This window comes from Aquarana catesbeiana, linkage group LG02 (assembly GCF_042186555.1).
Source record: "Aquarana catesbeiana isolate 2022-GZ linkage group LG02, ASM4218655v1, whole genome shotgun sequence".
Lineage (NCBI taxonomy): Eukaryota > Metazoa > Chordata > Amphibia > Anura > Ranidae > Aquarana > Aquarana catesbeiana.
Window position 1 is genome coordinate 41,285,704 of NC_133325.1, and position 25,123 is coordinate 41,310,826.

A 25,123-nucleotide genomic window follows, 5' to 3' on the forward strand; every position below is an offset into this window, starting at 1 on the left:
ACAAATGCAAACACGTTGGCAGGTTATTTAAACATTTTTTCTAATATGTTAAAAGAGGAAATGTATCAAGAAAGTAAAAGAAAAAAATCAAAGAAAACAATTATATTGTTGCAAATTGTATTACATGTATTCTTCCCGCACCTCGCTGTTGGTTAGTGACACGGTACATCATAGAAATCGGCCAAAAGTAAGTCATGGGAGGTACAACGGGGGCAGACCAGAGCCAACAATCACAAGCGTTGGACACCATTTCCTCATCTGAGTGTTTAAAGTGCACCACGTGTCTGTTTATATGTTTAAAGAGACTCCAGGGTTGATTTACTAAAAGTGGAGAGTGCAAAATCTGGTGCAGTTCTGCATAGAAACCAATCAGCTTCCAGGATTTTTGTGAAAGCCTAATTGAACAAACTGAAGTTAGAAGCCGATTGGCTACCATGCAGAGGTGCACCTGATTTTTGAATTCTCCAGTTTTAGTAAATTAGCCCCTCTGTCACCAGACTGCTTATTTAAAAAATAAATCTTTTCATAAGATTATATGTGCATTGAACATATTTTAAGCATGTTATTTACCTGTAGAAGCCTCCCTTGTGTAGACATTCAAAAAGCCCCGAGACTGCTGTTGGGTGCCGCCCAACTGAACTAATCTAATAGGACATAAGGCAAACAGCCTTTATGCATTGGGCAAGACTGCCCAGTGTATCCCAATGCATATGTTGTGAATGAGCCCCAAGTGTGAAAGCTGTGTAGGACAACGGCATAGTACCGGGGTCAAAGCAGCTGCGATCAGGCCCCAGCTCAAGGAGTGACCCAGGATTGTTACCAGATCTTGTTTACCGTCCAATAATAGTGTTAATGCACAGCGTCCCATTGGAGCAGAGCCCTACTAAAAGCAGGAGCAGATAACTCTGGTGCTTTCCCATGCGATCCCACATTTAGTCATGTGACATTACACAGCAAAGCACCGGGAGAGAGCGTTAAGACTAAGCACTGAGAAAGCACGAAACGTGTCAATAATCTTCCTTCCCCCATTGTCATATAATGTTTTTAAGTCTGCATTTGGATAATAAAAGCTTTTTAGGAGTGCGGCCAACCAGAATATTTCTGCATTTTCCAAAGCACTGGGAGAGCATTAAAAGTGTGTCCCACTTGGATGACTTCCTGCGCAGTTCTGCTATGAAGTAGAATTTGAAAACAGCCTCCAACTGGAAAAGTTTGCAGTATGTGACTTTGCGAGGCAACAAATGAGGAGCAAGTAAGAGCCAAGGGGGGGCCCGGGTTCAAACTTCACACTTGGAGGGGGGCCCTACCTTTGGAGGTTCATCGGTGAGTGAAGAATATCAGAGGGAGGGTTCTAAGGAACTATACCAGCAACGGATGGCCATGGACAAGAAGCCTACATATCCCTAAAGGAAGCACATCTCTGTGTAAACATATAAAACAAGAAACGCAGAATATATTTGTGCATTGCTTCTTGGATTCCATGCCAAATAACGGGCCTCATATTTCATTAAACCTTAAGTGAAATATTGTGGAAAGGGTTCAGAAGAGCAAAATAGTCATAGTTGGCTAGTTCATTTCAATGTCGACCCGATTAACTCACCAAATATGGAATAATAAAAAAAAAAAGACAATAATTAAGAAAGACAAATGAATCCGAAAATACTGATGTGCAGGTAGACACTGTACTGTATAAAGACAGTAACATTTTACATCTTTTTTTTTATTTTTTAGTCTGCAGTGCATTAAATGAGAATTATGGTCAAAGCTCTTTTGGCCATACTTCTCCTATGGGTCACAGGAGTGAACTTATTTCCACACTCCTATGCACTCCACTGGGATTTCTAGTAGGGGGTTAAATCAGGGCTGTTGTCGTGCCACTGAAGTTCCTCCACACCAAACTCAATTAACATGTCTTTATGGAGCTGGCGTTGTTCACATAGGAACAGTCAGGATGAAACAGAAAAGGACCATCTCCAAACTATTGAAAGAGCATAACTGTCTAAAATGCCTTGCATGCTGTAGCACTAACCGTACCATTCACTAGAAATGCCTAAACTTAATAATTTGTTGGGGTGTTTACATACCTTTGCCCATAGAATGTAAGTTTGATGGTCAGGGGTGAATAACGTTTCGGCCTTAGAGTGTACAGTTGTGCTCAAAAGTTTGCACATCCTGGGAGAAATTGTGACATTTTGGCATTAATATCGAAAATATGACTGATCATGCCAAAAACCTGTCTTTTATTTAAGGATAGTGATCACATGAAGCCATTTATTATCACATCATTTTTGGATCATTTTTAAAAATCATAATGATAACAGAAATCACCCAAATGGCCCTGATCAAAAGTTTACATACCCTGGAATGTTTGACCTTGGTACAGACACAGATGGTGGCACACACAGGTTAAAATGGCAATTAAAGATTCATTTCTCACATTTGTGGCTTTTTAAATCACAATTTGTGTCTGCGTATAAATAGTCAATTAGTTTGTTAGCTCTCACTTGGATGCCCTAAGCAGGATAGACACTGAGCCATGAGGAGGTAGAAAAGAACCGTCAAAAGACCTGCGTAACAAAGTAATGGAACGGAATATAAAAAGATACCCAAAGCCTTGAAAATGCCAGTCAGTACTGTTTAATCACTTATTAAGAAGTGGAAAATTTGGGGCTATTTTGATACCAAGCCAAGGTCAGGTAGACAAAGAAAGATTGCAGCCAAAACTGGCGGAAGAATTGCCCAGGATACAAAGAAAAACCCACAGGTAACCGCAAGAGAAATACAGGCTGCACTCCAAAAAGACGGTGTAGTTGTTTTTAAGGAGCACAATTCAACGATACTTGAACAAAAAAGAGCTGCATGATTGAGCTGCCAGAAGGAAGGCTTTACTGCGCCAATGCCAAAAAAAAGGCCAATGAGGCATGTCAAGGTGGGCATATTGTAACCAGGCTTTTTTGTGTAACTTTTGTAGCAAAGGCTTCTTTCTGGCAACTTGACCACAAATCTCTTTTTTTGTTCAAGTATCATCGTATTGTGCTCCTTAAAAACAACAACACCATCTTTTTCCAGAGCAGCCTGTATTTTTCCTGAGGTTACCTGTGGGTTTTTCTTTGTATCCCGAACAGTTCCTGTGGCAGTTGTGGCTGAAATCTTTCTTGATCTACCTGACCTTGGTTTGATATCAAGCGATCCCCAAATTTTCCGCTTCTTATTAAATGATTGAACAGTACTGACTGGCATATTCAAGGATTTGGATATCTTTTTATATCTTTTGCTTTTCTTTGTAAAGTTTCATTACCTTGTTACGCAGGTCTTTTGACTGTTCTTTTCTGCTGCCCATGGCTTAGTATTTAGCCTGCTTAGTGCATCCATGTGAGAGCTAACAAACTCATTGACTATTCATACAAAGGGCACCAATTGTGATTTAAAAAGCCACAAATGTGGGAAATTAACCTTTAATAGCCATTTCAACTTGTGTGTGCCACCTTCTATGTCTGTACCAAGGCCAAACATTCCACGGTATGTAAACTTTTGATCAGGGCCATTTGGGTAATTTCTGTTATCATCATGATTTTAAAAGGAGCCAAAAAAATGTGATAATAAATGGCTTCATGTGATCACTATCCTTAAATAAAAGACATTTTTTTGGCATGATTAGTCATATTTTCAATAAAAATGTTAAAATTTCACAATTTCTGCCAGGGTATGCAAACTTTAGAGCAAAACTGTACATGGTTCCCAACTCTGTATGGACATAACCGTTGCCTAATATGGTAGCTTAATAACATTTTTATATATGCTGAATATCTGGTTCTGTATGGTTCAGTTATAGGTGCAGGCTGGTGAGAAGTAGGGTAGAGTCACCCACTGACTCCCTAAATCTTTTGGGGCCTTCCAAAAGAATGCATATATATATCTGCCATAGTACTTTGTGGCTCTATTTTCTCCCACCTGGGAGTATTGGGTTTCTCCACTCCGTTGACTGGCTGTCATGATAACATGACCAGGAACCATGCTGATTGGTTCCCAATTGTTAGTCTGAGAATTGTGGCCATCAGTGACAGCACAGTCACAGAACTAGGAGCACACACAATCTGTGTTCACAGCAGCAACATAGATCAACTTTCTGATAGCACAGGGAACCATGCCTGAGAATATTATTCTATAGCTCACAGATGACTATTAGTTCACCAAATAGCAGTTTAGGCGGTTGGGGTATTTCCCGTGCTGGTATCTCTGCACTGTTTTATCTTATGTGGCTCCATATGTGGCTACATCCCCAGCTCCTGATGCTGGGGATGTAGACAAAGGATCTCTGCTCCAAAGGCCAGGTGGTTACTAATAGAGACCATATGGGCCTTCTGCACCAGGACCTTATTTTATGTGGCTCCTGATGCTGGGGATGTGAAAAAAAGGCTCTCTACTCCAAAGGCCAGGCAGTTACTAATAGTGACCATATGGGCTTTCCGCACCAGAACCCTGTCTGCAGAAACCTCACAGCCCTATGTAAGGGTCCCAGCACTGGTATCTCGGCAATGGGGTGTAGGAAATGATTTTCTACTCTAAAGCCATGATGACAGTGACAGAAAACATACAAGACTTCTGTGTTGAGTTCACACAGCCCTAAGCGGAAATCGAACAGTGCCACCAGAAGATCCTGATTTAAAGTTCTGGGTGGGCTGACCCTTTAACTGGCTATTTTTTTTTACAGTAAATGACAAAGATGGATACTGGCTAAGATCATTAAATGACTGCCGGGTAGCTCTGTGATATTGCTTCAATTTTGCCTTCCTGATTTCACCAATTTGCATAAAAATGTTATGTTTCATATTGGCACAGGACACAAAATGGCTACCTGAAGAGTTAACATCGTGATTAAAATTATGCAAAGAAAAAAAAAAAAACTGTTATTGTCCCAAGAAACCTATTGGCATTCTCTTTTATTCTCCCATGCTGGATGGGCAATTCTGACTAGCTGCCATGGGCAACAAAGACAATTTTATCCTGATTTAGGAAAATGAGCTGGAAGTTCCGTGCAAATTGTCAACAATGCCTCCGTAAGTTCTGCTCATATGGAAGAAGACATCAGATAATGGCTTGAACATTTTTGTGGTAACACACAGACAGTATGAAAAGTAAAAAAAAAAGGAAGACTGATACAATACCTTTCACTACCTTATCCAGATAGTGGGCTTGGGAAATAAAAGACAGGACATTTAAGGTAGGGTTGAATAAGTGTTGGGTGCCAGTCAGCTGTGCAGGGGATACAGAAGCACAAAGGGAAACAGAAGGAGCCATGTTACAGCGATATGTTGTGGTACAGACAGAGAAGGGATGAAGGAACACAAGTGCAGGCTTGGAAAGCAACATTCATTCCAGACATGTAACTAATATGTGACAGATCCCCTAAGCAAAATTATTGCTCCTGCCTCCATGTTGTCCAACCTCATTCTTTAAGACAAACCTATCAGGGGCAAATTATATGAACTGTCATTGTTGAGGAAATCATAATGTCTTCTGAGGGCACAATGTGCAGTCAAAACTGATTTCAGGTGACCTCTGAACCCCTACATCTAAAATAGCCTCAGACATGGTGCATAAAGCGAACTTAGAGGGAAACAGATTTACCTATATACCTGTAATATAATCAAGATTGCTGTAAGCTCAAGGTGCCTGAGGTGCCTGCAAGAACATTTGACAATGTATTTATCAATTTCTTTGTACCTGGGTGCATGGTACACCATACGGAGATGACCTTGACTTTTGGTCAACCTAAGTTAAACTTGGCCCCTTTCCACAGCTAAAGCTCACCCCTGCCATTCATCAAACTACTACTACTGGATAAGGCTCTGGTACTGAATTGTTAAATAGTGGAGGTAGCTCTTTGCTTTGGCCATAGATTAGACAATTTTCTTGTACAATTTTACTTTAGATTTACTAAAACTATATAAAATGAGGTCATACCTAAACACTTTCAATTTGTATGCAATCAGGCAGGCCCTTGCACTACATAGTTGAAGGCAAATCTAAAGAAAATTGAATAAGAAAACTGTATAATATATGGCCAGCTTTAACTGGAAGTAAACTCCTTTTTTGTAACTTGTACCTACAAGTAAGTCTACAATAAGGTAGGTATAGTGAATATCTTCTAAACTTGCACTGTTTAAGAGATATTTACACAGCTTGCAACCAGTGACATCACTGCCGCATGCACTCTGATGGGAAGGCATACCCGTGCCGAGAATGGTGACATTATCGCAGCCTAGGCCGTTCATACAGCCAGAGTCCGCAAACCCAGAAGGAAGACCGGGTGAAGATGGAAGTGCCGGGGAGCTGTGACAGCGCTGTGCTGGAGGGCTCTGTGTCCAGGTAAGTCTGTCATAGTGTGCTAGTATGCAGTGCATACTAGTACATTATGACTTAAACCTGCAGGGAGCCCGATTTTTTTCTGGCAGTTTACTGCCGCTTTAAGCCTTGTAGAGTACTCCCAGGACTCAGGGGTTACAGTGACACCAATCAGAAAATTATCAAAAGGTACTAGCAGAGCCTGTGGTTTGTCAGCATTGTCAGTTTGAAATTACTGATGTCTACAAGTGAAAAGGTAGGTGTTCTGTAGGTCCCCAAACCCGAGGTGGTGGACCACAGAAGGTAAAAGGCACTAGATGGGCTAGTTCCCAGTTCCTAGCACACCAGGCTAATCTCACCCCTCTAATGGACCCATAAAAAGGTACTCCTCTTTAAGTCAAATTCTGAGATTAGGTCAAGGTACTCATAGACATTAGATAAAGGCAGAACAGTGGTTCAATTGCTGGGTATGTGAATGGCGTGTAAACAACCTGTCTAAAGTGCCAGTCTAAAACCAGCCATAGATTGTGCGATTTTCTTTCCTGCAACCACGGGTCAATGTTGATACGGGAATCCCTCCCGTATCGTGTTCTACGGGCTGGGGGGTGGTGGGAGAACCATCTATGGATGGCTTAAGCCTGTATGAAAGTAGTACATGTGTAAATCGGCTTCATACCATAATAAACTGTCTTTAAGAATTAGCACATGCACTGAAAAAAAAGACAGAATTAAAAAATACAGTGATAGGGATGGATGATGTAACAGTGGAAATGATCGGTTTATATAAAAAGGTATTTCTGTGCGAACCGTTTTTCTCCCTCAAGGCTTTCTAAACTCTCCTCTACCCTATATGTAAGAAAGTCCCTAATTCTTAGCCCTTCCCCAACCAGAACCCTAGCATTTACCCCAATTCCTAAGAATCACTTAGCCCTTCCCCAACCAGAACCCTAGCATTTACCCCAATTCCTAAGAATCACTCAGCCCTTCCCCAACCAGAACCCTAGCATTTACCCCAATTCCTAAGAATCACTCAGCCCTTCCCCAACCAGAACCCTAGCACTTACCCCAATTCCTAAGAATCACTCAGCCCTTCCCCAACCAGAACCCTAGCATTTACCCCAATTCCTAAGAATAACTGAGCCCTTCCCCAACCAGAACCCTAGCATTTACCCCAATTCCTAATAACCATCCTGAAAAAGTTCATCTAAAGCTGTCTGTCCCACTAGAGAGTTCTGTCCTCTTTATACCTGGCACACAAATCTCCACTTAGACATCTGTGACCAGAAAAGAGGTCCTTATTGGAAAAACTCCCCACAGCTTACATTTTACAAACATAAAACTTTGGATATGCCATCATTTTCTTTCCCAGCGACTAGGATAAACCTCCCCACAAGAAACACAGACATCTGTTAAATACTGATAACCACAGAATATACCTGTTGATCTTGTCAGAAATGCCGTGTCCTTGTCACTTCCTGTAAGATAAACTGGAAGCAAAAACAATCTTAAAGTGGCAAAAAAGGCTAACTCTAACGATTCTTAAAAAAAAAAAAAAAAAAAAAGAAAAAAAACTGAGTTCTTAACATACTCTTAATCCAGCCCAGTCACATTGATCCAGCTCTGGCTCCCCTGTGTCAGTGAACGGCTGGTGGTGGCGAGAAGAAGGAGCGCTGACAATGGCTAGGCCATGGAAGCCTATGGGTGACGTGAAGGCTCCAGAAATTCATAGCCATTGTCAAGCACCCTCTTACACATTTAAGCAGGAGATGCTGAATCGCATGAATGGACCGGATTAAAAAAGCTAAGTACACAGATATTTTTTTTTATACAGTGTATGTAGGATAAGTAGGAGGAGAGAAAATTTTTAGGAATAGTTAGAGTTAGGCTTTACTACCCTTTTAACTTTCTCATGTAAATTACTTATCTCATCAGCCCAAGCATAATGGAGATGAACAAAAGGCAGGCATGTTTGATGTCCAGCTTGGGTGGCAACCATGGCTGGCACTTCATCTAAGGGCTAGTAGGCTGCAATAAATAATTTTTTTGTGTTTGGGATTATATACACTTTAAAAATAATCATTACCCCCTAACCTAAATACTAAAAAGTCATCACCCAACTATCTAAATACTGAACCTAGCCTCTAACACTAAATTGAATGCTACAGAAGCAAAGTTACTTGAGGCATAGGTGCAAAAAGCTACCAGTCCCACACCAAGATTTAACAGTCCTGAGACTACCTGGGCTGGAGGTTGAGGTCAGCAGAAAACACTGATTACCTCATCAATACCCTTCGGCTTCTTAACTGTCCAGTCACAGAATAGAGCAGGTCCTAGACAATTCTATACTGCATAACTGCAATGTAGAGTGCAAGGAGGTCACTATATTGTCTCACAGGGCTACCTGGATCACAAGACTGTTTCATATATCAATATAGCATAATTCCAAGTTAGTGGAAACCACTTGTTTTCTTTTTAAATCTATCAGGCCACATGCCAGATGGCAGCTTTCTGGTGGTTTTTGAAAAGGATCTAGTGGGGGTAGTCCAAAACATGTCATTGGTTCAAGAGGAATAAATTTACCAAGAACGTAAAGTAGGAGTTGTTGATGGTTATATAGTTAGTCAGGTTGAAAAAAGACACAAGTCCATCCAGTCCAAATCAAAAGGGAACAATTGGTGTTGGTGCGATAATTATACTAGTGAACCTAAAATACATTTTAAACCAGCAATACTGGCACAGTAGCAACATGCCATCAACATAATCGCTAAAAAGACCACTCATCTGCTCCTATGGCATGGCTCCCTTGCTGGCCAAAAAAGCAGCAGAATCCTATTTGCCAGCGTGGGAGTGGCAACCTCAATGATTTAGCCAACAAGATTTCATTGGACCAGATTCATGTTCTTGATGCTCTCTTAGTGATCCTGCTGCTGGCAAGTTGCTGTGCATTATGGGCCTCATCCAATAGGTGTAGGAGATCAATGGATTTCGTTTATGGCGAAGTCATCCAAGTATAAAGATCAGAGGGTTCAATTGTTGCTTATATTTAGTAGGCGAAAGCTGTATCAGATGCAAGATTTTTGTCCAATTTCAATCTAGATGTGTTTACAATTTAGAAATACTTCAGCTGCCAATAAGAAGGGGCTATAATTCTGAAATGAGACCTCTCCACAATGGGCGGTTACGCAACCGTTAAAATGTTAGTTCTGAAAGTATTCCGGTTTTGGTTTGGGGAAATTTGTCTTTTTTTTTTGTGAAGGACTCAAGGAAGCTTAAGGAGGGAGAGAAAACTTATCACGAATTTCAGTAAGCGATATTTTCCTTTCTCTAATAACCGCAAGGTCACCGATCCGAAAAAGCCTTGCTTAAATCCAAGGACAATTCATATTTGATGACATGCTATCTAGGAGTAATGGTGTAAGAAGGAGAGCCATCATTACTATGTCTGGTGTGGTAAAATTATGTTTGTCCTTATAGACATAACATATCAAAGGGGAAGACTTTTTTAAAAGTAGAACTAAAAGGCAAAAAACTTTTTTTTTTCTTCAAATTTTGGATAGAGTAAGAGAGGGTTATAACCCCTGGCAGGTTTTTGGGCTATCTATATGCCACTGGAGAGATTTCCCTTTACTTCCTGTCTTATAACCACAACAGGAAATTAGAGGAAATCACTTGAAAGTGAGGGAATGCCTGGTTTTCACCAGGGTCACCAGAACCATTTAGACACATTTCCCCTCTAATAATGTTCTGGGGACAACCCAAAGTTTTGGAATTTCCTTTACTTTTGGTGATAATGGGCACAGGACAAATAGAGAGGGTGAATCACCCTAATGAGGACACAGACAGCAATAAAAACCTGAGGTGTTTTAATCCACCTCCCCATGTCCAAAAAAAATAAAAAATACAAAAATAAAAAAGCTTTGCCATTAGTCATACTTTAAGACAAAAGCAGCACTCTAAAGTAGGTAGACCACTGAAGACTTAAGGTGGTGACCAACATATCAATATTACCAAAGAATTGAGAATTTAATGCAACTAAAATAATTAAACTGAATAAAAATTGGCAAAACAAAGATCCTCCATTCGGTCAATTATTTTCGACCCTGCCAAAAACTTTTCGGCTGTGGCAGAATTGTGTTTTCTTCTGATAGATCTAACAAATATTTTTGTTTCAGGAAATTGTAATTCAGATCAATTAAAGAAGAAGTACAGCCAAAGCTCGTTTGGCTGTACTTCTGTGGATCACAGGAGTGCAGTTTGTTCTGCACTCAAGTGACTCGTTTTCAGCAGACAGCGGGCTGAAGCCGCTGTTGGCTGGGGTCACAGAGTTGGTCCAGGCTGGGGCAAAATCATAACAAACCCGGGATCTGCCCACATGCCTGGACCAGCACCTGGCTCAGCCTCTCAGCAAGCCACTGAGAGCCTGAGCCGGCCGCTCCCGCCCCCTCCACAGCTCAGTGAGCGCAGGGGGGGGAGCAGATAGAGGTGACGAACAGGAACCTTGTTGGGTCAAGAAGGAATATGTTTCTTCCTGACCGCACAGGGACAAGATTAGCAACAGTTACCCAATGTAGGTATACTTCTTTATTTTAGGTTTCTCTTAATCAAAACTGAGGTAATTGCAAAAGGCTGAAATTGATGGGTAGGAGTTTTTTTTTTTTACTTAGCTATGTAGTAAAGACTTTTAATTCAACTATAAGTATCTTAGCCCCGTAAATTTTCAAAAAATATTGCAATTCAGAGAGAATAGACCTCTTCATGGCCACTGCTCCTGTAAGGCAGGTGACCGGTGAGAAGTTGTTACATGGATTCCTAGAAATTTGAAGATTTCTTTTTAGTTACATTGTCAGATATTTTAATTGGGAGAGCCTTAGCCTTAAGATCACAGATTGTCAATTTTTCTAGCAATGTGTGTGGGTTTGACAGGAATGTACCAGAGTCAAAATTAGCAAAATATGATGTTGTGAGTAGTGAAGAGTTTAATATTTTCTAACCAAGTTTGGTTACATCTTGGGGACATCTGTGAAGCTAAAAACCCTATTCTGGAAATAAAGAATAGTGGGGAGAAAGGGCACCCCTAGTGGGGGTTGGCGAGGATGGCAAAGGGTGATGAAGTGGCATGAGAGCAGTGGGAGATGTGTATAGATTTTGTATGGGCCGCAGAAACAGACTCTCAAATCCTATGTATCACAAGGCAGAGAACATAAAGGCCAACTTAATCTATCAAAAGCCCTTTTGGCATCCAGGCTCAATAACAGAGCTGATCCTTTTTGTTTTTTTTTCTTGTCACATGCCCTAAATCGGCTGTGCATTGTGTGTTCCCTGTTTGGCAATACAGCATAAAACCTACCCGATCCTTACAGAAAAGGAAAGGTAGAACCATTCAGCTGATGAGTATTCTTTGAGTATTTAGAGACTTCGATTTAACCGAGTTTATGGATAGGACTGTTTAATTATATTGTCCATCATGTTAAAAAATAAAGTTTTCATATGGGGGAACAAAACATGAAGATATGTCTCACTGCAAAGGGTCAGGGGCCTTGGGAAAAACTCAAACAGGGTTTTAAGTTAAAAGTATGAGTAGCAAACACAGCTTTTTGGTACAAAAGGCCAGCCTTGAGAATTGGGGAGTTCCTGAAACACATCTCTTGCACCCAACCTAACTGGCGACTGGTAGTGTTCAGTGGCCAGTGTGTGGATGGAATCAAGCAGGTCAAATGAAAAAAAATATATATATCTAGCTTTTTACAGTGGTGTTTGACATAGAGAGGTCTTTTAGTTGTCCACTATTTGTGTTACATTTTTTAGTATGGCTTTAGGTAGAGTAGAAGTCAACTGGATGTCAAGAGTTACCAGCCCAGTGAGGTTTGCTTGGTGGAAGGAAATATGGAGACAGCCTAAAGCCGACTTCTTTCTGTACTAGCTTCCTTGGTGTCATACGTATCCAAAGGCTAAACTTTCAAAGTCATATTAGGGATGTCTTATGTGACTAAATCAGGAGGCACTAAGAGTCAAATTCAGGCAAAAAGAATTTTCAGAAGGTCAGGAAGGGCCCTCTTCACATTCCTCCTGCTAAAAATTCAGAAGTGAGTGCAATATAGGGCCTCCAAATACGATCTTCCCAAAAGGAAGTGCTCAAAGCCATTTATGTAGGCGTGTTGGGTTTTATTTTGTAAGGGTCAAAAGATCTGTCAAAAGAAGAAAAATGATGGTTGCCATTGCTGACCACCTTAATAAAATGCTAGTGATTGGCTGACATGCTGATCTAATAGCTTTTCTATGTGTTCTGACTATCCAGGCTGCTTTCTTGTCCCAGATAAGTGTCTTACACTATTGAAGCCAGCCAACTAGCATTTTGAGAACACGGTCAGCAAAGACATCCTGCATGTTCTCTCAGTAAAGATTTTCTTTAAAGTCTTAAAAAGCAGATGTTATTTTGCAATATTCATGTTATAATTATATGAATAATTATAATGAATAAATGATATGAATAAAGGATTGCTTTATCCTTTGTGACCAACAGATATTTATCTAATGTCTATGGTTACCGCCATTGTGAATTAATCTATAAAACAAAACTCTAAGCACTAGGTGGCGAGTACACAGCTAAGAAATGTCTCCGGTCTATCATCAGAAAATCCTACTAGGAAAATAAAAAGGAGGCAAACAAAGTAATATGATAATGTGAACCACAACATAACTATCTGTGCACATTTTGTGTTCCAGGCCTTTGTCTGTCATGGGATTCCAGTAACAAGCATCTGAGACCATAAAAAAAAAAAATTTTTACTTATACGGATTTGGGAGGTAAAAACTTATAACTCACTTGATTAGCGCAAATGTGCGTTGTTGATTTGGCAGAATGGCCTCAGAGGCTTGTCTTAGAAAAGGGATCTACCTTCAGATTACATTAACATACTGGCTTGTCTTTATAGCTCTGATTCCTTTATCAAAAGCGGGTGTCTCCAAACTTTCTAAGCAAAGGGCCAGTTTACTGTCCTCCAGGCTTTAGGGGGGCGAGACTGTGGCCAGTGGGAATAAACCACACACCATCATTGATTTTATTGGGAGGAATTGTGCCCCATTGTTGGCATTAGTGGGAGGAATAATGACCCATCATTGGTGTCAGTTGAAGGAATAGTGCCCCATTGTTGGTATCAATGGGAGAAATAGTGCCCCATTGTTGGTATCAGTGGGAGAAATAGTGCCCCATTGTTGGTATCAGTGGGAGAAATAGTGCCCCATTGTTGTTATCAGTAGGAGGAATAGTGCCCCATTGGTGGTGTCAGTGGGAGGAATAGTGCCCCATTGTTGGTATCAGTGGGAGGAATAGTGCCCCATTGTTGGTATCAGTGGGAGGCATAGTGCCCCATTGTTGGTATCAGTGGGAGGAATAGTGCCCCATTGTTGGTATCAGTGGGAGGAATAGTGCCCCATTGTTGGTATCAGTGGGAGGAATAGTGTCCCATTGTTGGAGTCAGTTTAAGGAATAGTGCCCCATTATTGGAGTCAGTTGAAGGAATAGTCCCCCATTATTGCAGTCAGTTGAAGGAATAGTGCCCCATTATTGCAGTCAGTTGAAGGAATAGTGCCCCATTGTTGGTATCAGTGGGAGGAATAGTGCCCCATCGATGGTTCTAGTGGGAAGAATGATGGCCCATCACTGGTGTCAGTTGGAGGAATAGTGCCCCAAGGGCCAACTACAGGCAAGCAAAGGGCCATACCTGGCCCACAATTTGGAGACGACTGATCTAAAGCATCTTGCTTGTATCTACTTGTAATCAAGTATCTGAAATGAGATACTTCTGTATAGCCATCAGAACCCCAACTCAATCCTCAGTTCCTACTTTTTCTTTTTTTTTTAAATTAAACACCAGTAGGTGTCTGATGTCTGTTTCCAAGTCTTAACCACAGCAGGGGTGGGATCTGTTTGAACTAAGGCAGCCAATCACTGCCTCTGCTTTCACACAAGTGCCATCATTTGCAAAAGTGTCTGAATTGGGCAAAAGGTATGTATTCCCATGTTCCTAATATTTGTTTAGGTTAGGGAATTGTAGCGTGGGGGGGATAGCAAACAAGAATTCTAAAGAGCCATTCTCAACCAGGGTTCAGTGGAACCCTAGGGTTCCTCCAGGAGGTTGCTAGGGGTTCCATGAGCAATGAGTAATTTCTGCCTCTTAGATAAATAACAACCGACACCAGTAATCTTTTTAGCTATCTGTAAGGTGAAGGGTCTCTCCATTGGCCACAAATGTAAGGAGCATTCCCCCCCAGTGACTACCATGTATGTAATCTTTAGCAGCAATTATCAGCAGGAGTTCTCGGAGACCGGAAAGTTATTTCAAAAGGTTCCTCCACGTTAACAAGGTTCAGAAAGACTGTTCTAGGAACTAGGTCCTTGGGATCTACTCATGGCCCACCCAAAGATTCAAACTCTGAGATGAAATTAGCACTTCACATTCTTTTCTTCTTTAATTTGGAATATTCCCTTCAAATATTTTAATAAAGTTAGGCCTATCTCATTAGCCTTCTTTTGTTTTTTCCAGCTATAAAAAAGCTCCGAGCTGTTTAGATCTAACGTAATTCTGAAGAGTCCACTGCTTGGGTTCAATTTTAACAGCTTGGGGTTCCAACCATAAATAACAAAAAAAAAACTCCTTTATTCAAGGACAGAAAGAAAAATCAAAAAAGGAGACAGCTTTTTTATCTAGAAAAGGTTGCAGCAAAGCCTGTACAAGCCAATAGATTGAAGTCCTCTGAAGATGGAAAGCCCCTTTAAATCCCATTATTTATGGATGCTTTCTAGTCCTATAAAGACATTACAAATGCATTAAAGATGAGCAGCAATGGATCATAAGCCTTTTTTTTTCTTCCAGCAGTAAAGCAGACTAAGGCAGAGAAACACATAGATGCACATAAAGACTGACATACACACACACACACACATACACATACGGAGGGAATGCCATGCAAGCAGAAATTACACAAGGCCAAGGAAAGCGCTTACCGGCACGTTTAACATCATTCTGAGTCAATGTCCTTTCATCTGTGCCAATATTACTGATTCTTATGACTTTCCGCTCTTCTCACTGCTCCCTGCTATTCTCGGTGACGTTTATGACTTTGCCAAATTGTCTTAGATTCAATAAATTTACCAAGCCAATTCTCTAGCTAATAAAATTTACAAGGTCAGCGAATGGACTTTTTTTTTTTGTGAGACTTAATGAGTATGACTGTTGGAAATCTCTATTCCCAAAAAAAACAAATCCGTGAGGGGGTAAAGGGTAACTAAAGTTTGTTTTCAAGGAGGAAATATTATGAGGCACCACTGTAGTGTCTTTTTTTTCCCCCTCTGTATGTCGGACAAGTTGATTACCAATGACTAGATGCTGAGTCGAGAAATCACTTTCATTCAGGAGGAGAAAAGGAGGAACATCACTGTGCGGCTCCGCTAAGCAGGAAGCACAAAAAAAAAAAATGGCGCCCCTTCATGTACATATGAAACGTTACACAAAACAGGGTTTTTAAAACCATTGGAGAAAAAAAAAAAATGGAGAAATGTGCCTCAGGGATTGTATGGGCAGGGGATAATACCAGTAGAGAAGTAGAAGAGATAGTAAACCAAGGATGAAAAAGTAGCAACATTTTATTTAAAAAAAATATTACATATAAAATCTTGATTATAAAGAAAGACCAAAATATGGTTAAATTACAACATATATACAGCTAGTGCCCCTTGACGACGTCATCTCTGATGAAACGCGTAGGGAGGAGCGATGCGCTGACGTCACCTCGTGTTTAAAATTCGTTTCCCGGAAGGACAGGTTTGTCTGTTTGTGTGCCGGCCGGCACATCAGGCTCAAGGCTCTTATTGACGTTATCATTGTAAGTGCAATACTTTGTATTTTAAAGTTTTAATAAATGTAAAAGGTTTTACACTATTTGGAGACTTTATCTTTTATGTACCATGCTCACCCACCCACCGGTCTGAGCTTATAAGAAGCAGCGTGAAGACTTTTGAGTGTGCTCATTGTTTATTGGAACCAAGCTGTGTTTAAACTACAAATGCTTTCCTTGATCCTCTGGATCAAGGTAATCTAGTAAGAAGTGATTTCTTCTATTTGGTGGTGGATTCAGCACAACTTTTTGACAGCGTCTGGAGATGCCATCGCACATGTGTATGGACTTACTTAATTATTTGAGCACTGGTGGACTTTATATTGAATTGAAATCTATACAATTGATAATTATTTATGATTTAAAGGTTTAGCGCAATTCTATTTGTCTTTTGGTTTTTATATACAGCTGACATCGGAGTCATACGAGAGGTCTCACAATAAGAGGCCAAATCATTCATAGGAGTTTCAGAAAGCCCAACATGTTTTGGAATAATTTGTTGCATTCCTTCTTCAGGGGTAATTAAAGGTAAGCTGTATTATCTAGTGTAAAGATAAATGAGTACAATGAATTGTGATATCAGGTATGAGCATATTATTGGAAAGAGAATCACTCCCATGCTATTTTTCTCTTTCCAATAATATGCTCATACCTGATATCACAATTAATTTTACTCATTTATCTTTACACTAGATAATACAGCTTACCTTTAGGCTCGGTTCACACAGGGGCAACACGATTTCAGCGCGACTTTGTACGGCGACTTCAACGCGGCTTCAACGCGACTTCAGCGCAACTTTAGCAAATTACAACGCGACTTCAAGTCGCCTCCAGGCCAGGCGACTTTGGCTGTGGCCAATCACAGGATAATCAGCTCTCTGGGAGGGAGGGGTTTGCCTGGGCAAACTAAATTTTTTCCCTGCAAAGTCGCTTGACTGTAGAGAGAGATCCGACTTGGAGCCGACTTCCATTGATTTCTATGGTACAGGTCGCCTACCAAGTCGGATCCAAGTAGTACAGGGAGTACGCTCTGAAGTCGGAGCGACTTCAGTAGTGTCTATTAAGACGCTCCCATTCACTGTAATGTGAATCTCTTTCTGGGGCGACTTGGGGCGACTTGAGGGCTTACAAGTCGGATCCCAAGTCGTCCTAGTGTGAACCGAGCCTTAATTACCCCTGAAGAAGGAATGCAACAAATTATTCCGAAACATGTTGGGCTTCCTGAAACTCCTATGAATGATTTGGCCTCTTATTGTGAGACTTCTCGTATGACTCAGATGTCAGCTGTATATATGTTGTAATGTAACCATATTTTGGCCTTGCTTTTATAATCAAGATTTTATATGTAATATGTTTGTAAAATAAAATGTTGCTACTTTTTCATCCTTGGTTTACTATCTCTCCTACTTCTCTACTGGTATTATCCCCTTCCCATACAATCCCTGGGGCACATTTCTCCATTTTTTTCTCCAATATTTTGGGATGTGGCTGGGGTTCCTTATTTTCACACTTTAGGTAGCAAGCTACCATTATTCTTTTAAAATCATTGATGCATATTGATAAAAAATATTTACATGGAGGAAATCACATTCACATAGTCCACAAGTCTGGAAAAAAAGATTACAGATCCCTTTAAAGCAACCTGTACGTGTTCTGCAGGACATACAGAACATGAATACAGCAAATTAAAAGAGTGCAACAAAAAACAGTTGAGTGATGTCCGTGGAACTCTTTTAAATTTGCACCAACAGTTACATTTTCAGGACAAGCTAAACCTTTGTGTGTCCTCTGCAATGCCTGGACTGAGAAGAAGGGTGAAGACCTCCGAAAAGCCTGTCCTGAAAATTTAACGTTTAGTGCAAAATAAAGTGTCTGTAAACCCTCACATATACCCAAGTGAAGTGCCTGGCCTCAGGTGATACGCAGAGATCAAATCCTGTGTAAGTTGTACCTGTTTATCTGCAGTCTTCTCTACAGCCGTTCAAAGTGCTGAATTTAAAAGCGTGTCTGAGCTTACAGAAAACAGGGGGGTGGGGGAGCTGCACACGGCAGAGCTCAGTGGGGAGAGCTCTGGGAGCTGATTGGAGGGAAGGGACACACCCTCTTCACAGGAACAGAGTTGAAGCTGTCAATCACAGGCTGTGTGCTGGAGCTCCCTCCTCCTCATCTTTTTTTTTCTCTTGGTGTCAAGAAAACTTGTTATAGGTGACTCATGCCGATATCAGAGGAACTGGGCAGCAGACAGAAATGACACCTCATGCTCAGGATTGAGACAAGTACACACTATTGAGGGATATGTGTGGTTCATATTTCAGGTCTGAGGTTTACAACCACTTTACTGGTTTAGTGCAAATTTAAAAAAAACATGTAATGGACAGTACTCAAGTGAGTTGTAACATTTATCAAAATGTGTAAAGATGTCTAGATATTTATTTTTACTTTTTTACCCCAAGTATTTTTTTAGCCCAAGTTCACACTGACATTCCCGCATGTCAGTCCGACTTCGGGGGGCGATTCCAGAGACATCTGTGCGGGTTCCTGCATAGATGTCTATACAAATCGCACCCTAAAGTCGCCAAAAGTAGTACGGAAACTACTTTTGGGAATGGGTGCAGCATCGCAGATTCGGACGGTGCTATTGCCGGCAATTGCGGTCAATTTTGCCATGCGATTTGACATGTCAAATCGCATCAATGTGAACCTAGGCTTAAAGTGGTTGTAAACCCCCATTCATGAAATCTGACCTAGGCACATATATCTGCAGTGTTTACTTATTTCTCTCCAAAGCTCTAAGTCTCGTGTCTTTCTGCTACTCCGTTCCTCTGGTATCAGCAGGATAACTTCTGACACGTTACAGGAGGTAAAAGCAGTTGTAAATCTGTGTCGGGGAGGGAACTTAGAGATAGATAAGCAGAGAGCTTGTCTATTCACAGTACAGCTCTGCAAGTTTCTTCGTTCCTCTGCCTATGTGGAGGGGAGGGGGGGGGTGCCTTTCCTCCAATCAGCTCTCACAAAGTATAAGCCCAGACTCCACACCCACCGATGAAACAGGAAATAAGGTTTCTAACATGATGTGCACTTTCTAAAGTATGCAGAAAGCTGAAGACAGCAGATATACAAGTGAAATTTATGTAGGGAGATTTGTTTCATCTCGGTGTATCATCTGAGGCTGTTCACTTCACTGGGTATAGGAGAGGGTTTACATCCACTTTAAAGAAGACCCTCAAAACAAATTGTATTTTTTTTAACAAAACGTTTCTATAAAATTAAATGTGCATTTAGGGTTCATTTAGATCTTGAGTGACTGTTTAGGTTTTTTTTTTCTTCTTTTTCTTCTAGTGATAGGCAGGAGCTTTGTTATTCACTAACATGCATTTCCTTTGTGTGTTGACATGCATTTCAACTCATGTTGACAATGCTTTTTTGAATTTAGAATTTGAAGTGGATAGGGCAGCGGCGGCTGGTGCTAAATATTTTGGAGGGGGGGCACCGCCTCCCAAGACAGACGGGAAGGCGGCGATTGCCGCAAGCACACCCCCCGCACGGGAGACGGAAAGGAGGACAGGTAGGCAGTGAGACTAACCTTGACATAATAGGAGGCAGGGGGAATGAAGAGCCGGGCCATTCTCCTCTCTGTTCTCCTCCGGGCTGACCAGGAAGTGTGGTAGAGGAAGAGACAAGATTGGGAGTCCTAAGACTCCCTGACCAATCGGGTCTAAGGAGCTGCTTCCTGATTGGCTGGGAGGAGAATCAGGAAGACCATAGCGATTAATTTGCTATTGTTACACAACTGGGTGGGCTCGGGGAGCAGTGCTCTGCGCCCTGCGCCCCGAGCCCACCCTATTTGGAAAGCCAATAATCATCTGCTTCAAAAGAAAACACAAAAAAAGCCCCATTGGAATCCATGTGTCTGGCGCCCTGCATGTAGATTAGGGGTCAGGCGCATGGATTAGGGGGGCAGCGCTCCGTATGGACGGGCCGCCACTGGGATAGGGTTAACAGCCATTGAACAAGGCTTGTTAATAATGGGGATGACATGCTGAAAGGGTAACTGGCCCTAACATTTGTATTTATGAATGTGAGTAAAGTCCCGTACACGTGGGCCGAATGCTGGGGGACATCAGCCGGTTCAAAGAAAAAACGGGCAACATTCGGCCCCGTGTGTGAGGCAGCCGGTCAGATAGGAGCTGGCCACACAGCAAAAAAAAAAATTTACTGTCTATGTACGTCGTTCATTCCATACGCATTAGTGTACAATGGGGAAAATTGTAGGCATACTGCATTTTTACGGACATCAATGCCCAAAACATGTTACAATGCATCATTGCGTGCAAGCACAACGCAAACCAGTATGCACCATTCACACCACGACATGCTCTCGCTGGAGTGAACGGGCCCTTAGAGATGCCTTTGAGGTGACTAATATTTCGCTGACAGGTGTATTTGACCTGCACTCCACTTCCTTCAAACTTCTTTTGCATTCCCATAGACTTGTTTTGGGAGAAAAGCTATTCTGACATGAACAAAAGCCCATCAACAAGAACCTTAAAGAAAACACTTCTCACAAACCTCTCGGATTCAATAGACTCTTGCAAGGCATTTGTTAGGTAACAGGAAAGAACACCATGCACCCTTCTTTTGATGCCTTCACATACAAGGTCTTATATAAATAAAGCCCTCCGTAGCAGTCACACCATAGATGTACAGCAGTAATATAAGCCCTTCACCGGAGCAATGGCATATAAATGTATAATATAAATTGTGTATTTATTGCACTGTCTGGCCTTGTGTCTGCGCTGTAATCAGATGCAGATTGCTGGTGCATGGAATGCTCCGTCAATACATAGCAATATACTATAAAATAAAGCTTTGGGCCACAAACAGGTCTGTTATTACAGTGGGACTCATAAATCAGGTTAACCCATGGACGTTGGGACTTTATCAACACAAACTTCAACTGCAAAAAAAGAGAACTTAAAAACTGGTGCTGAAAAATAGTTTGTGCCTGAAGAAGGATGAAATAGTCATCTGCAAAACATCTACACTATTAATAATTCAAGTTTCCAGAACAAGCATGTGAACTGTTCTCACATGGTCCCCCGTTCCTTAAAAGTGATTGTAAAGTCTTGTTTTTTTTTTCCTGTAAAAATAACAAATATGTTATACTTACCTGCTCTGCGCAGTTGGTTTTGCACAGAGCAGCCCTGATCCTCCTTTTCTCGGGTCCCTCTTCTGTAATCCTGGCCCATCCCTTCTGTCGAGTGCCCCCAGAGCAAGCAGCCGAGTCACAGCTCACTTGTGTCCATTCAGACACGCCCCCCTCTCTCTCCTGATTGGCTAAATGACTTTGATTGACAGCAGTGGGAGCCAATGGCGCGCACTGCTGTGTCTCAGCCAATCAGGAGAAGAGTCCCGGATGGCCGAGGAACTCATGAACATCGCTGGAGAGAGATGAGGCTCAGGTAAGTATTAGGGGGTGCCGGGACGGCTGCTGCACACAGGTTTTCTATCTTAATGCATAGAATGCATTAAGATAAAAAAAAACTTCTGACTTTACAATCCCTTTAACTAGTTGACATTCGCGCTATAGCCGAATGATGGCTACAGCGTGGACCTGAATTCCCGGGAGGTCGTCATATGACGGCCTCCCCTGTGCACGCGCCCTGTGGAGTGTGCTGTGATCACCGAGTCACTGAGACTTGGGTGATCACCGATCCAAGTAAGGGGCTGGTCCCTTACCATGTGATCAGCTGTCAGCCAATGATATGATGATATGGTGGGGATATGGTGCCAAAGTCTGGAAAAGTAAACAATTTCAGATGGGTGCACAGAGAAAGGTTTTCTATCTAAGAATGGCATTAGCTGTTCTTGGGTCTAAAAGTGGAATGGGTCCATAATCACACTTTAAAGCCAAAACATGTGATTACTTCTCCAAATGACTGACTTCAGGTGATTGCAGTGAAGGGTAAGGTTAATACTACAGCATACAAAAGACATTCTCGGACAACTGCACTTCCAACCTTATAGCAACAGTTTAGGGAGGCCCTTTTCCGTTCCAATACAACTGTGCCCATGTGCACCAAGCCAGCGCCATAAAGACATAGTTTGATGAGTTTGATGTGGAGGAACTCTTGTGGCCTGCACAGGGCTCTGCGCCTAACCCCACTGAATCAGGGATAAAATCAGAATGCTAACTGCAAGCCAGGCCTCTCATCCAGCATCAGAACCTGGCCTCATAAATTCTTTTTTAAATTAACGACACATATTTCCACAGACACACAAAACCTTGTGGAAAGCCTTCACAGATGGTTGTAGGCTGCTCTAACTGCAATAGGGGACCAGCTTGTAATGCCCACGTTTTTTGGAATAGTATGTCAACCAAACTCATATAATGAGTGATGGTCAGGTGTTAAACATTTGGTCATATAGTGTATAAGTAGGTAACATTGGGGTAAAGAAAAACTTGCCCAAACATGAAATGCTGGTCAAGATTCTGAAAGTCAGGCCCTCTAAAAGACCAAGCCGTTTGAGGTACAATTGCTCATCCATGACCCCAACCCCATTTCCACCCATGCTCTGCACACTGGGCTCTATCTTACACCCCCCCCCCCCCCCCAACTCAAGAAACCCAACTAAGTTATCATAATAGACCCGGGGACTACAGCCAGATCTACAGAGGCTGTAGCAGCTACTGTGGCCACCTCTCTCCATGAAGCCGGCCCTGCTCTGAGTGAAAAATAGTCTCACTGCTTCATATAAAGGGCTCCACCATTTTTGAGGTTCTGAAGAGGTCGTCTTGGCATCCCAAGGGTACGATCTACTAGTCACCTGGCCACGATCGGCTTTGATGGACGGGTGGCGGACCCCCGTAATACACCATTAGAACAATAAACAGGGTTTATAAGCAACGTGATTCTAAGGGACTATCAAAACTGGACAAAATCATTCATGCTGTGGATCAATATTCACGGTGAACTGCAGTTCTATTCAATCTCTTAATCTGGTAAACTGAACCCTCTGACAAAGCGTGGGAGAGATTCCTACCAAAGGGGCCTGAATCTTTATGCATCTTAATTACAGGTAGATTTATTGCAATAGATAAATGCATAAATTGTAACTTGAACATTTTTTTTAACTTATTGGTCTCCTAACCACCAAATGAAAGGACATTTTGATACAATCCAACATGGAATATGTATGAAGCTGAGAACCCAGGACGAAGCCGAACATGCCATGAGGACACTCCTTTAAATACTGAAAGCATGCCTCACTCCCTGGAGCATTTAAATTTTGAACATTGTAAATGCATTTAAATTTTTCATCTGTCCTACCAATGGTGCAGTGCTCTCCATTCCAGCCGGGGCTGCATTCGCATTTGCCATCTCGACACGTTCCATGCTCGTTGCATCGTGGATGACAGGCCCTCTGATCACAAGCGGTTCCCATCCAACCCTCGTCGCAGCGACAGCTGCCTCCGATACACATGCCGTGACCTCCACAGTCCGCTGCGCAGATTTCTGTTGGAGAGCAGAAAAAAATGCAAATAGAACATGAAAATAATAACCAAAAAGTGGAACTCAAGCAAAAATTGTTTCCAACAGAGTGATTGATATTTTTTTTTTTTCGTTAATCTCTTTAACCCAATGGAACGATTTTGCCATCACATTCTATCCTGACAACACAACAGAAGGTGAAAATGTCTCCAACGGCTATAAAAACCTTTGCTCTTATTTTTAGTTATGACAATAGAATTGGGACATAGGAATGCACCTTTTTATATACGTTTCCTTTTGAGTCTTGTATGAGCGCTTTGTTTTTAATGTTTCTCTTTGGAAAATGTTTTTGTACTGTATTTTTTTTTTTTTTTTTTTTAACGTATAACTCTTTATTCAAAGATTTTTTTCAATTATAACCAAACATGTAATAAAATGACAAATAAAGGAATCAAACAATTTTAGAATCATACAAAAAAAAAAAAAAAATCACAACCAACTTTGCTAAGCATATATAACAAATAAGCCAACATTGACACATGTTACATTTATAAACTAAAGATAGGAGGTAAATACAGATTATAAATTAATACACCACCCTAGTGAAAATTAATTATCAAATAGTAACCTCCAGAGTATGTCTAATATGCGACAGTTACAACAATTGTTAACCTATATTACATATACCTTGACTACTTTAGGAAGAAAAAACAAAACAAAAAAAACCTTTCTCCTGACCCCAACAATGGGGGTCCAGAGACAAAATCTACTAAAAAAAAATGGAGGGAAAGAAAGAAAGACACACAAAAAAAACCTGTATTGTATTTAAAATTAATAAAAAGAAATAAAAAAATAAATAAAACCTTTGCAGAGATTTTAACTCTTCCCAAACAAAAAAAAAAAAAAGTTTGCCTGGTCTTACAACTTAACATAAAAGAATAATAGAAAAACATACACCCACCAGCCACTTTATTAGGTACACCTGTTCAATTGCTTGGTAACACAAATTTCTAATCAGCCAATCACATTTCAGCAACTTAATGCATTTAGGAATTTTGACGTGGTGAAGACGGCTTGCTGAAGTATAAACCGAACATCAGAATGAGGAAGAAAGGGGATTTAAGCGACTTTGAACGTGGCATGGTTTTTGGTGACAGACGGGCTGGTCTGAGTATTTCAAAAACTGCTGATCTACTGGGATTTTCACGCACAACTGTCTCTCGGGTTTACAGAAAATGGCCCAAAAAAAAAAAAAAATTTCCAGCGAGAGGCCGTTGTGTGGAGGAAAATGCCTTGTTGGAGGTCAGGGGTCAGAGGAGAATGGGCAGACTGGTTCGAGGTGATACCCTGTTTCCCCGAAAATAAGACCTAGCGTGATTGTCAGTCATGGC

General features: G+C 41.3%; 1 protein-coding gene across 1 annotated transcript in view; it reads right to left on the reverse strand.

Annotated features, from left to right (window-relative positions):
* Positions 1-25,123, reverse strand: part of TENM4 (teneurin transmembrane protein 4) — a gene marked incomplete in the record, with an annotated part of 1,986,086 nt that overhangs the window by 142,649 nt on the left and 1,818,314 nt on the right. The window contains 2 exon segments of the mRNA XM_073612821.1: positions 5,166-5,192; positions 23,571-23,756. Of these exon segments, the coding sequence (XP_073468922.1) occupies positions 5,166-5,192; positions 23,571-23,756 (213 nt within the window).